The following is a 13,455-nucleotide window of genomic DNA, read 5'->3' on the forward strand; positions in this document are numbered from 1 at the left end:
GAAATCCCCCACCCAGAGTACATTCTGTGCCCTCACCACCCTCAGTGCTTCCTCCATGTGCTGTTCAACCTGGAAGAGAGACTGATTCATCAGCCGAGGGAGGACAGTAATCAGCAGGAGGTTTCCTCGTCCATGTTTAACCTGGTGTCATGTGACTTCATGGGGTCCGGAGTCAATGTTGAGGACTCCCAGGGTAACTCCCTCCTGACGGTATCCCACTGTGCTGCCAGCTCTGTTGGGTCTGCCCTTCTGGTGGGACAGGACATACCCAGGGATGGTGATGGTGGTGTCTGAGACATTGCCTGTAAGGTCTGATACTGTGAGTATGACTGTGTCAGGCTGTAGCTTGACTAGTCTGTGAGACAGCTCTCCCGAATTTGGCACTAGCCCCCAGATGTCAGTAAGGAGGATGGAGCAGGATAGACAGAGCTGTTTCTGCTGCTGTCTTTCCGGTGCCTAGATCGATGCCGGCTGCTCCATCCGGGTTCATTTCTTTGTTGAGACGATTGATACAACTGAGTGCCTTGCTTGGCCATTTCAGAGGGCAGTTAATAGTCAACCACATTGTTGGGGGGCAGTTCCATGGACCCCGACAGCACATTCCTACCTCCCCCACTTCCCATTCTGCATGTGGAAGTCTGGAGCCTGTCTACAAGATATTCAACTGCAGGAGCTATTACCTGTTTGCACAATTCTGCCGCGACATGAAATCCACACAAATCTTGAATTCACATAGTGCTTTCAATGTCCAAAACATTCCAAAATGTTTCACAAAGTTGCAGTAAGAGGAATGGTGGAGGGGGTGGAGGAACATAAGGACTAGGTGCAAACAGCGGGATATTCCACTGCTCAAGCCTGCTCCACCATTTAATACGATCATTGCTGATCCCATCTCAGCCTCAACTCCACTTTCCTGCCCAATCTCCATCAGCCTTTAACCCAGTACTCATTAAAAATCTGTCCATCTCCTCCTTGGTGTGAGACAGGGAAGGGATCACTCCATTTCAGACAAGTTGGGGTTTATGGAGTGTGGATGGAGGAAGCTGGGAGAGGACATCGGAAACATGGAGTTAGGAGGTGGGATGAGCAGGAATAAGGGTTTCTGTGGTAAAGGGGCTGATGTAGTGCAGAGACAGACAATGTTGTGGAGATGGAAATAAGAGGCCTACGTGTTGGAGAGGATGTGGGGTTTGAAGCTGCGATACTGGAGGGTCCAGTGGGAAGGAATCACATGTTTACTGGTCTCTATTGGAGGGTGCGTTGAGACATGGACACCATGGTGGGTGTGGGGCTCGGTTCCTTTCTGTTGTAACTGTGTGATGGTCCAGTCCTCATCCCAGTAAATCACCCTGACCCAGAGCCTGACAATGGAAGGTGAAGGAGAGGGGAAGGGATTGGAACATGTTGCGAATGGACAGGATGGGTCAGTGGGTCAGAGCCTGTTCTGTCCCTCCAGCTCACACTGATGGTCTGAAGATCTCCTCTCTCTGCTGGGCCTTGATGGAATGAGATTTGTGTCCAAACCAGTCCCCGGTGAGAAAAGGCCAACAGCACAGAACTGCCCTTCATTTAACAAGAATCTGTCCGTCTTCCTGAGAGAGACCAAAGCCTGGTCAATGTGTGAAATGGGGCCTTACTCCAGGAGAAGACATACTGCTGGGGTCAAAGGTTAACATCCATGAGTCGGGCAGATCAGAGGGAGATTTATCCTGCATTTAACTATTGCCACCTGGGAGACTGAGGGAAATGGAGAGAAGAGAGACAGAGAGATGGAGGTAGATTTTGTGTTTGTGTGTGTGTGTGTGTGTGTGTATGTGTGTGTGTGAGAGAGAGAGAGGAAGAGAGAGGGAGGAGCATTTGAGACTGTATGATTTGTGAAGGGAGCAAGAGAAAGGTACAGGGAGGTAGAGTTGGTGAGTTTGAGGGATACAGAGAGAGAAATAGGATGCAAGAGAGTGCGACTGAGGGTAATGGAAAGAAAGAGAGAGAGAAAGAGACAGTGTGGATGTGAGACAAGAGAGAAGGGAATCAAGAGAGAGAGTAGGGTTGAGTGTGTGTGTGAGAGAGAGAGAGACATGAGTTGGGTTTGAAACAGATTGACAGAGATGGAGAGAGAGAGACTGTAGATTAGGATGTACAGAGGCAGGAAGAGAGAAAAACAGAGGAACGGAGAAGGGCAAATTACAGTTGGAGGCTTTTATTTGAAGTGAGTCCCTTTTAAATCTTTCCCCTCTCTCCTTATACCTATGACCTCTAGTTTTGGGTGCTCCTACCCAAGAAAAAGACCTTGGATATTCATCCTATCCATGTCCCTCATTATTTTATAAACCTCTATAAGATCACCCCTCAGCCTCTGATGCTCCAGGGAAAAAAGCCCCAGTCTATTCAGCCTCTCCCTGTACCTCAAACACTCCAGTCCCAGCAACATCCTTGTAAACCCTCTTAAGTTGAACAACATGTTTCCAAAAGGATGATCAGAATTGTTCACATTATTGTAAAAGTAGCCTCACCAATCTCCTATATAGTCGCCACATGATGTCCCAACTCCTATACTCAACGCAGTGACCAATAAAGGCAAGCGTGCCAAACACCTTCTTCATCACACTCTCTCCCTGCGACTCCACTTCCAAGGTACAATGTATCAACACCTCTAGGGCTCTTTGTTCAGCAACACTCCACAGGGACCTACCATTAATTGTATAAGTCCTGCCCTGGTTTGCCTTTCCAAACTGCAACACCTCACATTTATCTAAATTGAACTCCAACTGCCTCCTTGGCCCATTGCCCCAACTGGTCTGCCCCTGTTATACTCTGACATAGGGTACGCAATAGTTTAGTGGTATTATTGCTGGACAGTTAATCCAGGCTCCAGGATAACATTCTGGGGACCCAGGTTCGAATTCTGCCATGGCAAATGGTGGAATCTGAATTCAATAAATATCTGGAATTAAAAAACTAATGATGACCATGAATCCATTGTCGATTGTCAGAAAAAAACCACCTGATTCACTCATGTCCTTTAGAGAAAGAAATTGTCATCCTGACCTGGTCTGGCCTACATGTGACTCCAGACCCACACCAATGTTGCTGATTCTTAACTGCCCTCTGGGCAGTTAGTGATGGACAATAAGTGCTGCATAGCCATCAATGTTCTCATCTGTTAATTAATAAACAACATTCTTCATTATCCACTGTACCACATTTTGCTTTCATCTGTAAATTGAACAACTGTATGATTTATTTAAAGGACAAAAAACAGTGGACAAAGCACCAATCTTTGTGGCACACATTTGGTTACAGACCTTCAGTCCAAAAAGCAACCCTCTGTCACCACTCTCAGTCTCCTATCTTCAAGCCAATTTTGCATCCAACTCGCTAGCTCCCCCTGAATCCCATGTGATCTAATCTTACTAACCAATCTACCATGTGGAACCTTATCAAATGCTTTGCTGAATTCCATATAGACAATGTCTACTGTTCTGCCTTCATCAGTTCTCTTTGTCACCTCTTCAAAAAACTTCAATCAAGTTAGTGAGACACATTTCCCACGCAAAAGCCGTGTTGATTATCCCTAATCAGTTCTTGCCTTTCCAAATGCATGTCAATCCTATCCCTCAGAATCCCTTCCAACAACTTACCCAACACTGGCATCAGGCTCACCGGTCTATAGTTCCCTGTATTTCTCTTACAGCCTTTCTTAAATAATGGCACAACATTAGCCAACCTCTCCAGTTCTCTAGCACCTCACTTGTGGCAGTCAATGACACAAATATCTCAGCAAGGGGCCCAGCAATCTCTTCCCTAGTTTCCCACAAAGTTCTGGGATACACATAATCAGGTCCCAGGGATTTACCTACCTTTATGTTGTTTAAGACGTTCAGCAACTCCTCTTCTATGATATGAACTATTTTCAAGACATCACTATTTTCCCAAGATCCCTTGCTTCCATGCCCTTCTCCGCAGTAAATACTGACGCAAAATATTTGGTTAGGATCTCACCCATTTTCTGTGTCTTACCAAAATGTAGCACCTTGTATTTTATCTGTATGCAACTCCATCTGCCATTCCTCTGTCTACTAGATCTGTTGATCAAAGTCCTGTTTTACTTTGAGATAACTTTCTTCACTGTCCACTATGCCATCAATTTTGGTGCCATCTGCAAACTTCCTAAAAATCCCTCCTTTCTTCTCATCCAAATCATTTGACTAAATGATAAACAACAGTGGCTTGATTTTCCACACACAAAACCATGTTAACTCTCCCAAATCAGTCCTTGCCTTTCCAAATGCAAGTAGATCCTGTCTTTCAGAATCTCCTCCAACAACGTACCCACCACTGAGGCTCACCGGCCTGCAGTTCCTTGGCTTTTCCTTAAATAATGGACCAACATTAGCCACACTTGAGTCTGTCAGAACCTCACTTGTGGCTATCGATGATACAAATATCTCAGCAATGGACACATCAATCTCTTCCATAGCTTCCCTCAATGCACTGGGATACATTTGATCAGGTCCTGGAGGTTTACCTACATTTATGCATTTTAAGAAATCCTCTGCTGTAATGTGGGTTCTTGTCAGGACATTACTATTTACATTCTGAGTTCACAAGCTTCCATGTCTTTCTCCATGATAAATGCTGATGTGAAATATCCATTTAGGTTCTCACCCATTTCCTGTGGCGCCATACAAAGGTGGCCTTGTTCATCTTTAAAGGGCCCTATTCTCTCCCTGGTTCCACTTTTGCCCTTTTCTTAGTTACCATAATTATGCCACTTTTGCCCTCAAAAGAGCTCAGGAATTGATTTCCCTCCCTTAACTATACCTCAACTCTCCCAGATCTATATCTCCTAATATTTACCTCAGGACTTTCCTGCCAACATTTGACCCCAGTTGGTTCAGACCTGATATGTCCTTACCACATTGAAGTTGGCGTTCTCTGAGTGAGTCATTTTGACTTTGGGTTGTCCTTTGTCCTTTTCCGCTGTCTCCCTAAACCTTGTGATACAATGATTACTCTTCCCTAAATGTCTTCTCACTGACACTAGATCTATTTGGGCCTTCTCATTCCCAAGATCCAGATCTAGCAGATCCACCTTTCTCATTGGACTGGAAACACACAGCTGGAGAAAATTCCCCTGACCACACTCAAAACTCTGGCACCTATCTGCCCTTCACACTGCTACTATCCCTGTCTATATTCAGATAATTAAAGTCCTCCATTATAATGACTTTATAATGTCTGCACTTCTCTGTAAATTCCTTGCAGATTTGTTCCTCTCTATCCTTCCCACTGGTTTGTGACATATAGACTGCACTCAGCAATCTGTGGACCTTGGTGTTCCTCTCTGATATTCCCTCTTGGTTCCCACAGCCCTGCCAAGTTAGTTTAAACCCTCTCCAACAGCACTAGCAAATCACCCCACAAGGAACTCAGTCCCAGCTCTGTTCAGCAGTAACCCGTCCGGTCTGTCCAGGTCCCACAACCCCCAGAGCCCGTCCCAATGTCCCAAGAATCAAAAGCCCTCCCTCCTGGAACCTCTTTCCAGACCAACATTCACCTCTCTTACCCGCCTGTTCCTATTCCCTGTTTTGTGGGGCACTGGGAGTAATCCAGAAATTCATAGTTTTTAGCTCCTGCTGCTAATTCCCTGCTGATCTCCCTAAATTCTGGCTGCAGGACCACATCCCTTTTCTCCCTCTGTCACTGGGACCGATGTGGACCACGACTGCTGACTGTTCCTCCTCTCCTCTCAGGGTGCTCTGCAGTTGCTCAGTGACATCCTTGACCCTGGCACCAGGGAGACAACACACCGTCCTGGATTCCCATCTGCAGCTGCAGAAACACCTATCGATGGCTCTCGCTCTCGAATCCCCTCTCACTATCGCTCTTCCAGTCTTCCTTGTGCCCCCTCACCCCCACTCCCAGACAGCTGAGTCACCCGTGGTGCCATGGGCTTGGCTCTGGCTGCACTCCCCAGATGAACCATCATTCCCATCAGGATTCCAAACTGAATCCTGGTTGGAGAGTGGGATATACTCGGGGGACTCCTGTACTAGCTGCCTGGTCCTTTTGGACTGCCTGCTGCTCCCCCATTCCCTCTCTCCCTGCATACTCTGAAGCTGCGGAGTGACCACATCTAGAAACGTGCTCTCCACGGAGCTCTCAGCCTCACGGACTCTCCACACTGACACCAGCTGCTGCTCAAGCTCCGAAACCTGGAGCTCCAACTGCTGTCACTGACCACACTTCCTGCACTCATGGTATTCCAGGAGCCGGGAAGCATCCTGAAGTTCCCACATGGAACAGGATGTACACTCTCTCCGCGCCCTGGTTATCTCTTGGCAAATTGCTGATGACAGACAGCTACAGCAGGGCTCACAATCCAGTGCTTTCTGTGTTCCAGGGTTTTTGGGGAAACTCCCATTTGCTTTCTCTTTGGGTCGAGTACCGGTCGATATTTATCCCGGAACCAACATCACTAAAAATGCTATTTGGTCTCATTGCTGCTTGTGGGATCTTGCAGTGTACAAAATGGCTGCCATGTTCCAGACATTACAACAGTGACTGGTTTTCAAACAAGGTCCTCACTGTCTGTAAATGTCTTTGGGAGAGTATAAGGTGTGAAATGCTCAACAGAAATTGTAGTCTTTCTTTTCTTTGGATAAACAGCCATCCCCTCCAAACATCAAACCCCACCCCCGTCCCCACCACCTGCTCTCCATCTCTCTCCTGAAGGCACTGGCTCTGGCTGGGGAACAGCTCCAGCCTCCCCAAGTTGCCTCATTCCTCGAAGTGTGAGCAGGGAGGTGGGGGCATGGCAGGCTATTGGACTGGGAGGTGTCAGCCAGGCCTCAGCAGCGAGCACTCTTCCCTCAGAATCACAATGTTATGGCCCCATGTCGCATTCCAGAGAATGCAGGCTCGGTGGATTAGCCATCGGAAATGTAGCGCTACAGGGATATGTAAAGGTGGTGGATCTGAGTGGGATGCTCTTCGGAGGGTTGGTGTGAACTTGATGGGTTGAATAGCTGGCTTCCACATTGTAGTGACTCCCTCGTTCTGTGACCTGAGAATCTACTCCAGATTGACAGTGCAGAGATGTACTGAGGGAGTGCCGCACTGTCAGAATGTCAGTACTGAGGGAGTGCTGCACTGTCGGAGGGTCAGTACTGAGGGAGCGTTGCACTCTCAGAAGATCAGTACTGAGGGAGTGCCGCACTGTGAAAGGGTCAGTACTGAAGGAGTGCCGCACTGTCAGAGGATGAGTACTGAGAAAGTACTGCACTGTCAGAGGGTCAGTGCTGAGGGAGTGCTGCACTGTCAGAGGGTCAGTGCTGAGGGAGTGCCGCACTGTCAGAGGGTCTGTACTCAGGGAGTGCTGCACTGTCAGAGGGTCAGTACTGAGGGAGCGCCGCAATATCGAAGGGTCAGAACTGAGGTAGTGCTGCACGATTGAAGGGTCAGGACTGAGGGAGTGCCACACTGTCGGAGAGTCAGTACTTAGTGTGTGCTGTGCTGTGGGAGGATCAGTGCTGAGGGAGCACCGCACTGTCGGAGGGCCAGTGCTGAGGGAGTGCCGCACTGTTAGAGGGTCAGTACTGAGGGAATGCTGCATTGTCAGAGGGTCAGTACGGAGGGAGTGCTGTAATGTAGGAGGGTCAGTGCTGAGGGAGTGCCGCACTGTTGGAGGATCAGTACTGAGGGAGTGCCGCACTGTCAGAGGGTCAGTACTGAGGAAGTGCTGCACTTTCAGAGGGTCAGTGCTGAGGGAGTGCCGCACTGTCGGAGGGTCAGTACTGAGGGAATGCCGCACTGACCCAGGGTCAGTACTGAGGGAATGCTGCACTGTCAGAATGTCAGTACTGAGGGAGTGCTGCACTTTCAGAGGGTCAGTACTGAGGGAGTGCCGCACTATCGAAGGGTCACAACTGAGGGAGTGCTGCACGTTTGAAGGGTCAGTACTGAGGGAGTGACACACTGTCGGAGGGTCAGTACTGAGTGTGTGCTGCGCTGTGGGAGGGTCAGTGCTGTGGGAGAGCCGCACTTTTGGAGGGTCAGTGCTGAGGGAGTGCCGCACTGTCGGAAGGTCAGTACTGAGGGAGTGCCGCACTTTCGGAGGGCCAGTACTGAGCGAGTGCCTCACTGTCAGGGGGTCAGTAATGAGGGAGTGCCGCGCTGTCGGAGGGTCAGTACTGAGTGTGTGCTATGCTGTGGGAGGGCCAGTGCTGAGGGAGCGCTGCACTGTCAGAGGGTCAGTACTGAGGGAGTGCCGCACTTTCAGAGGGTCAGTGCTGAGGGAGTGCTGCACTGTCGGAGGTTCAGTACTGAGGGAGCACTGCACTGTCAGAAGGACTGCCTTTCAGTTGGCACAATCTGATGTCTGCCCTCTCAGGGAGCAATATGTGATGCCATGGTACTGTTAGAGGAGTAGGACAGGTCCCCCTGGTGTCCAGGTCAATATTTATTCGTGAATCAACATCCCTAAAAATCTGATTCTCTGCTCATTATCGAAGTTCTCTGTGATGTTGCTATGCATAATCAGAAGTGAGGGGCAAAATTCATCCTAAGTTGGGGATGGGTGCTACACAAATGCAAGTTCTTTTTAGAGGTCAGAGCCTCCTGATCCTGGCCCCCACCCATTGTCCACATGCTCCGACCTTCCAGGGGTCACAGGGTCATTCGGAGCAGTGACCCTGCCTGACCCCGAGACACTGAGACTCATTGCAGCCTCACCCTTGACATCAGCCCAGTGCTGGGCAGCAAGGTTTGAAATGAAATCTAGAACCTCCTACACGGGCACCCTTCCTGAAGTATGTTGATCCATGTCTGCTCCAAGTTTCTCAGATAAAGTTATCGAGTTATAGAGTCATAGAGATGATGCACAGCACGGAAACAGACTCGTCGGCACAACCCATCCATGCTGACCCATATCCTAAATAAATCTAGTGCCATTTGCCAGCATTAGGCCCGTATCCCTCTAAACCCTTCCTATTCATCTACCCATCCAGATGGCTTTTAAATGCTGTTATTGATCCAGCTTTCACCACTTCCTCTGGCAGCTCATTCCATACACGCACAACCCTCTGCGTGAAAATGTTGCCCCTAAGGTATCTTTTAAATATTTCCCCTCTCACTTTACACCTATGCCCTCTAGTTTTTGACAAACCTGCCCCTGGGAAAAGACCTTGCCAGTTTATCCTATCCATGTCCCTGATGATTTTATAAACCTCTATAAGGTCACACCTGAGCCATTGACGCTCCAGGGATATTAGCCCCAGCCTTTTCAGCCTCTCCCTATAGCTCAATCCCTCCAAACCTGGCAACATCCTTGTAAATCTTACCTGGGCACTTTTAAGTTTCACAACACCCTTCTTATAGCAAGGAGACCATAACTGCCTACAGTATTCCAATACTGGCCTAACCAATGTCTTATACAGCTTGAAAATGACCAAATATGATCCAAATATATACCCAATGCCCTTCCCGATAAGGGGGAGCTTACCAAACACTGTCTTCACTATCCTAACCACCCACGACTCTACTTCCAAGGAAATATGAACCTGCACTCCAAGGCTTCTTTGTTCAGCAGCACACCCCAGGACCTTACCATTAAGTGTATAAGTCCTGCTCTGATCTGCCTTTCCAAAATGCAGCAAATCATATTTATCTAAATTAAATTCCATCTAACACTCCTCAGCCCATTGGCCCTTCTGAACAAGATCCCCTTGTACTCTGAGGTAACCTTCTTCGCTGTCCACTATACCTCCAATTTTGGTGCCATCTACAAATTTACAAACTATTCCTCTTATGTTCACATCCAAATCATTTATATAAATGATGAAAGCCACGGGCCCAGCACCGATCCTTGTGGCACACCACTGGTCACAGTGCTCTAGTTTGAAAAGACCCCTCCACCACCATCCTCTGTTTTCTACCTTCGAGCCAGTTCCGTGTCCAAATAGCTAGTTCACCCTGTATTCCAAGTCATCTAACCTCGCTAACCAGTCTTACCATGAGGAACCTTTTCGAATGCCTTACTGAACTCCATATAGATCATGTCCACTGCTCTGCCCTCATCAATCCTCTTCATTACTTCTTCTAAAAACTAATCAAGTTAGTAAGACACGATTTCCCACTTACAAAGCCATGTTGACTATCCCTGATCAGTCCATGCCTTTCCAAACACATGTAAATCCTGTCCCTCAGGATTCTCTCCAACAACCTTCCCACCATCGATGTCAGGTTCACCGCTCTATAATTCCCTGACTTTTCCTTTCTTAAATAGTGGCTCCTGATCTGTGAGTGATTGGAGGTTTGTTAAAGACATATTGAGATAAAGGACTGATGTCCTTTAGGGAAGGAAATCTACTGTCCTTACCTGGTCTGACCTACATGTAACTCCAGACCCACAGCAATGTGGCTGACTCTTAACCGCCCTCTGAAATGGCTGAGCGAGCCGCTCCATTGTAAAAATCACCGAAAATTCTCAAGATGGAATGAAACCGGACGGACCACCTGGCACTGACCTTGGCATCAGAAACACCATCAAACACAGCCCTGTCTACCCTGCTCTGCCATCCTTACTAACATTTTGGGGGCTGGTGCCAAATTCATAAAGAAGTCAAGCAACAGCCTGACACAGTCATGCTCACAGTATCAGACCTTACAGACAATATCCCAGACACCACCATCACCATCCCTGGGTATGTCCTGTCCCAACAACAGGACAGACCCAGCAAAGGTGGTGACACAGTGGGATACAGTCAGGAGGGAATGACCCTGGGAGTCCTCAACATTGACTCTGGACAATGTCTCATGCCATCAGGTCAAACATGGTCAAGGAAACCAGTGAGTCTCACATCAGTGTTAGGAATGTGATTGGAGAAAATTCTGAAGGTAGAATGAATCTCCATTTCAGGGGTAGTCAGCACGGCTTTGTCAGAGGGAGGTCATGGCCAACAAATCTGGTGGGATTTTGTCGAGGACGTGACCAGGTGTGTCGGTGAGGGGGGTGCAGTTGATGTAGTTTATGTGGATTTCAGCAAGGCCTCCACATGGGAGACGGATGAAGAAGGTAAAGGCCCATGGGATATAAGTTGGCAAATTGGATCCAAACTTGGCTTCGTGACAGGTAACAGAGGTTGATGGGAGAAGGCTGTTTGTGTGACTGGGCCCAGTGTGCAGTGGGATAGCACAGTGATCAGTGCTGGCTCCCTCACTGTGATATATAGGAACAATGTCAATGACAATAGGGGAGGGGAGGATAACTGAGTTTGTGGATGACCTGAAGATCAGCCGAAAAGTCGACCCTGAGGAAGAAGGTTTTATGTTACAGGAGGATATAACCGGATTGGTCAGATGGGCAGATCAGAGGCAGCTGGAATGTAAGCCTGATAAATGTGAGATGATGCACTTTGGAGGAAGTAACAAGACAAGGGAATACTCAATAAATGGCAGGACACTAGGAATCTAAGAGTAACAGCAGGATCTTGGGATGATTGTCCATAGATACCTGAAAGTGCCAGAGCAGGTTAAGAGGGCAGTTATGAAGGCATACGGGATGCCTGTCCTTATCATTTCAGATATAGATTATAAGAGTAGGGAGGGTATGGTGGAGCTGTATAGGACTTTGGTTAGGCCACAGCTGGAGCACTGTGTGCAGTTCTGGTCACCACACTATAGGAAGGTTGTGATTGTACTGGAGGGGGTGCAGAGGAGATTCACCAGGATGTTGCCTGCGGTGGAGCATTTCAGTGACGAAGAGGGACTGGATAAACTCAGGTTGTTTTCTTTGAAGCAGAGAAGGTTGAGGCTTTTTCTCCCAGTGCTGGGGGAGTGGAATACACTGCCTGGGAGGGGAGTAGGTAGGTAATTTCACAACCATTCAAACGTACTTGGATGAGCCCCTTAAATATCACAATATTCAATGTTATGGGCCCAGTTCTATAAAGTGGGTGGAGAGCAGATTTAGTGTAGCGTTGGTGGTAAAGACTTGATGGGGCTAATGGCCTCTTCAGTGCTGTATGATTCTGTGAAATCGCCCACTGATTACCAAATATTGCTCTCCCTCGGCTGATAAATCAGTCTCTCCTCCAGGTTGAACAGCACTTGCAGGAAGCACTGAAGGTGGTGAGGGCACAGAATGTACTCTGGGTGGGGGATTTCAATGTCCTCCATCAACAAGGAATTTTAATAAACATTCATTCTGTTGTTGGGTTTGTTCGGTATTGGCTACAAATGTTCAAACAGATTGTTTTGCGAGTGAATGTTTGGAAATTTAAAATCTTTTGAATGGCAGGGATTAAAATTACTTCTCTTGTCTTTCAGGCCGTGAGAGGTCTCAGCCCCAGCTGACCCTACTGCCCCCCTCCCCGGAGCAGGTCCAGACCAAGGGCACTGCCACCCTGGTGTGCCTTGCCAATCACTTCTATCCCGATGAGCTGGAGGTGCAGTGGAAGAAGGATGGTGCAGCCATTTCGGACGGGGTTCAGACCAGCAACTACCTGCGAGCTTCGGACAGCACCTACAGTGTCAGCAGCCTGCTGACCCTCTCTGGCTCTGACTGGGAGTCCAACGCTCGCTTCTCCTGTACTCTCACTCACGTCACCCTCTCCTCTCCCCTCAGCAAGAGCATCAGGAGATCAGAATGTCTGTAGTGTGTTTGAGACAGTACACAGAGGAGACACTTTAAATATAACAGGGCTGAGCTGGCAGGACAAAGGTCATTGACAGCACGGAATTTCAACTCTCTTCCTTCTTGGGACTGGCTCGGAGACACTTCTGCGGTTCAGGGGTGAAGGCAGGTCATTGGGACAGTGTAAAGGGTGCTTTACTCTGTATCTAACCCCATGCTGTTCCTTTCCTGGGAGTATTTGATGGGGACAGTGTTGACTTGTGATGCCAAGTCAAAACCTCTCGAAGATGCTGAAGACTGTCAGCTGTACAAAAACAATGTAAACCTCAGAAGTCTCTGCCTCAGTAAACCAGACCTCCTTCCTGCTCAGCCACCATTTCCAATTTAAAGTTTTGTCACTGTTTAAAGGGACAGAATTCTCATGTTATTGAGAAAATCTCCACAAGTGTTTTCCTCTTGCTCCATTGTGTCTGTGAATTTGTGCAGCTTCTTCTGTCTGGGCTGTTAATTGCAGTGCTTTTTTCTGTCAATGTCAATCTGGAAAAGGGAATAAAGATGAAGAAGATTCAGCCTCTGTCTGGTGTATGGTTTAGAAATGAGCCATCCCTTTCTTAGCTGATTGGTGGGTGACCTGTCAATCAATGACACATCTGGATTGACAGCCTTTGATCTGGAATCTGTCGAGTTTACAAGATCCCAAACAGAGCAGAATCTGAAAGCTGCTGGGACTCAATCATTTCAATCTGAGGTATTCGCTCTTCACTGTGTTGGTGAAGACACAGCAGTTGGGATCGCACTGTGCACTGTCTGCTGTCGAACAC

The 13,455-nt window shown here is 48.0% G+C and overlaps 1 gene segment (V, D, J or C); it reads left to right on the forward strand.

The window, feature by feature from the left end:
* The window catches only part of LOC125484211, a 32,119-nt gene extending 19,416 nt beyond the window's left edge, over positions 1–12,703 (forward strand). Inside the window, 1 exon segment of the C gene segment in view lies at positions 12,328–12,703. Coding sequence covers positions 12,328–12,656 — 329 coding nt within the window.
* Positions 12,704–13,455: the final 752 nt, after the last annotated feature.

Source organism: Rhincodon typus, chromosome 10, assembly GCF_021869965.1.
Source record: "Rhincodon typus isolate 14 chromosome 10, sRhiTyp1.1, whole genome shotgun sequence".
Classification (NCBI taxonomy): Eukaryota; Metazoa; Chordata; class Chondrichthyes; order Orectolobiformes; family Rhincodontidae; genus Rhincodon; species Rhincodon typus.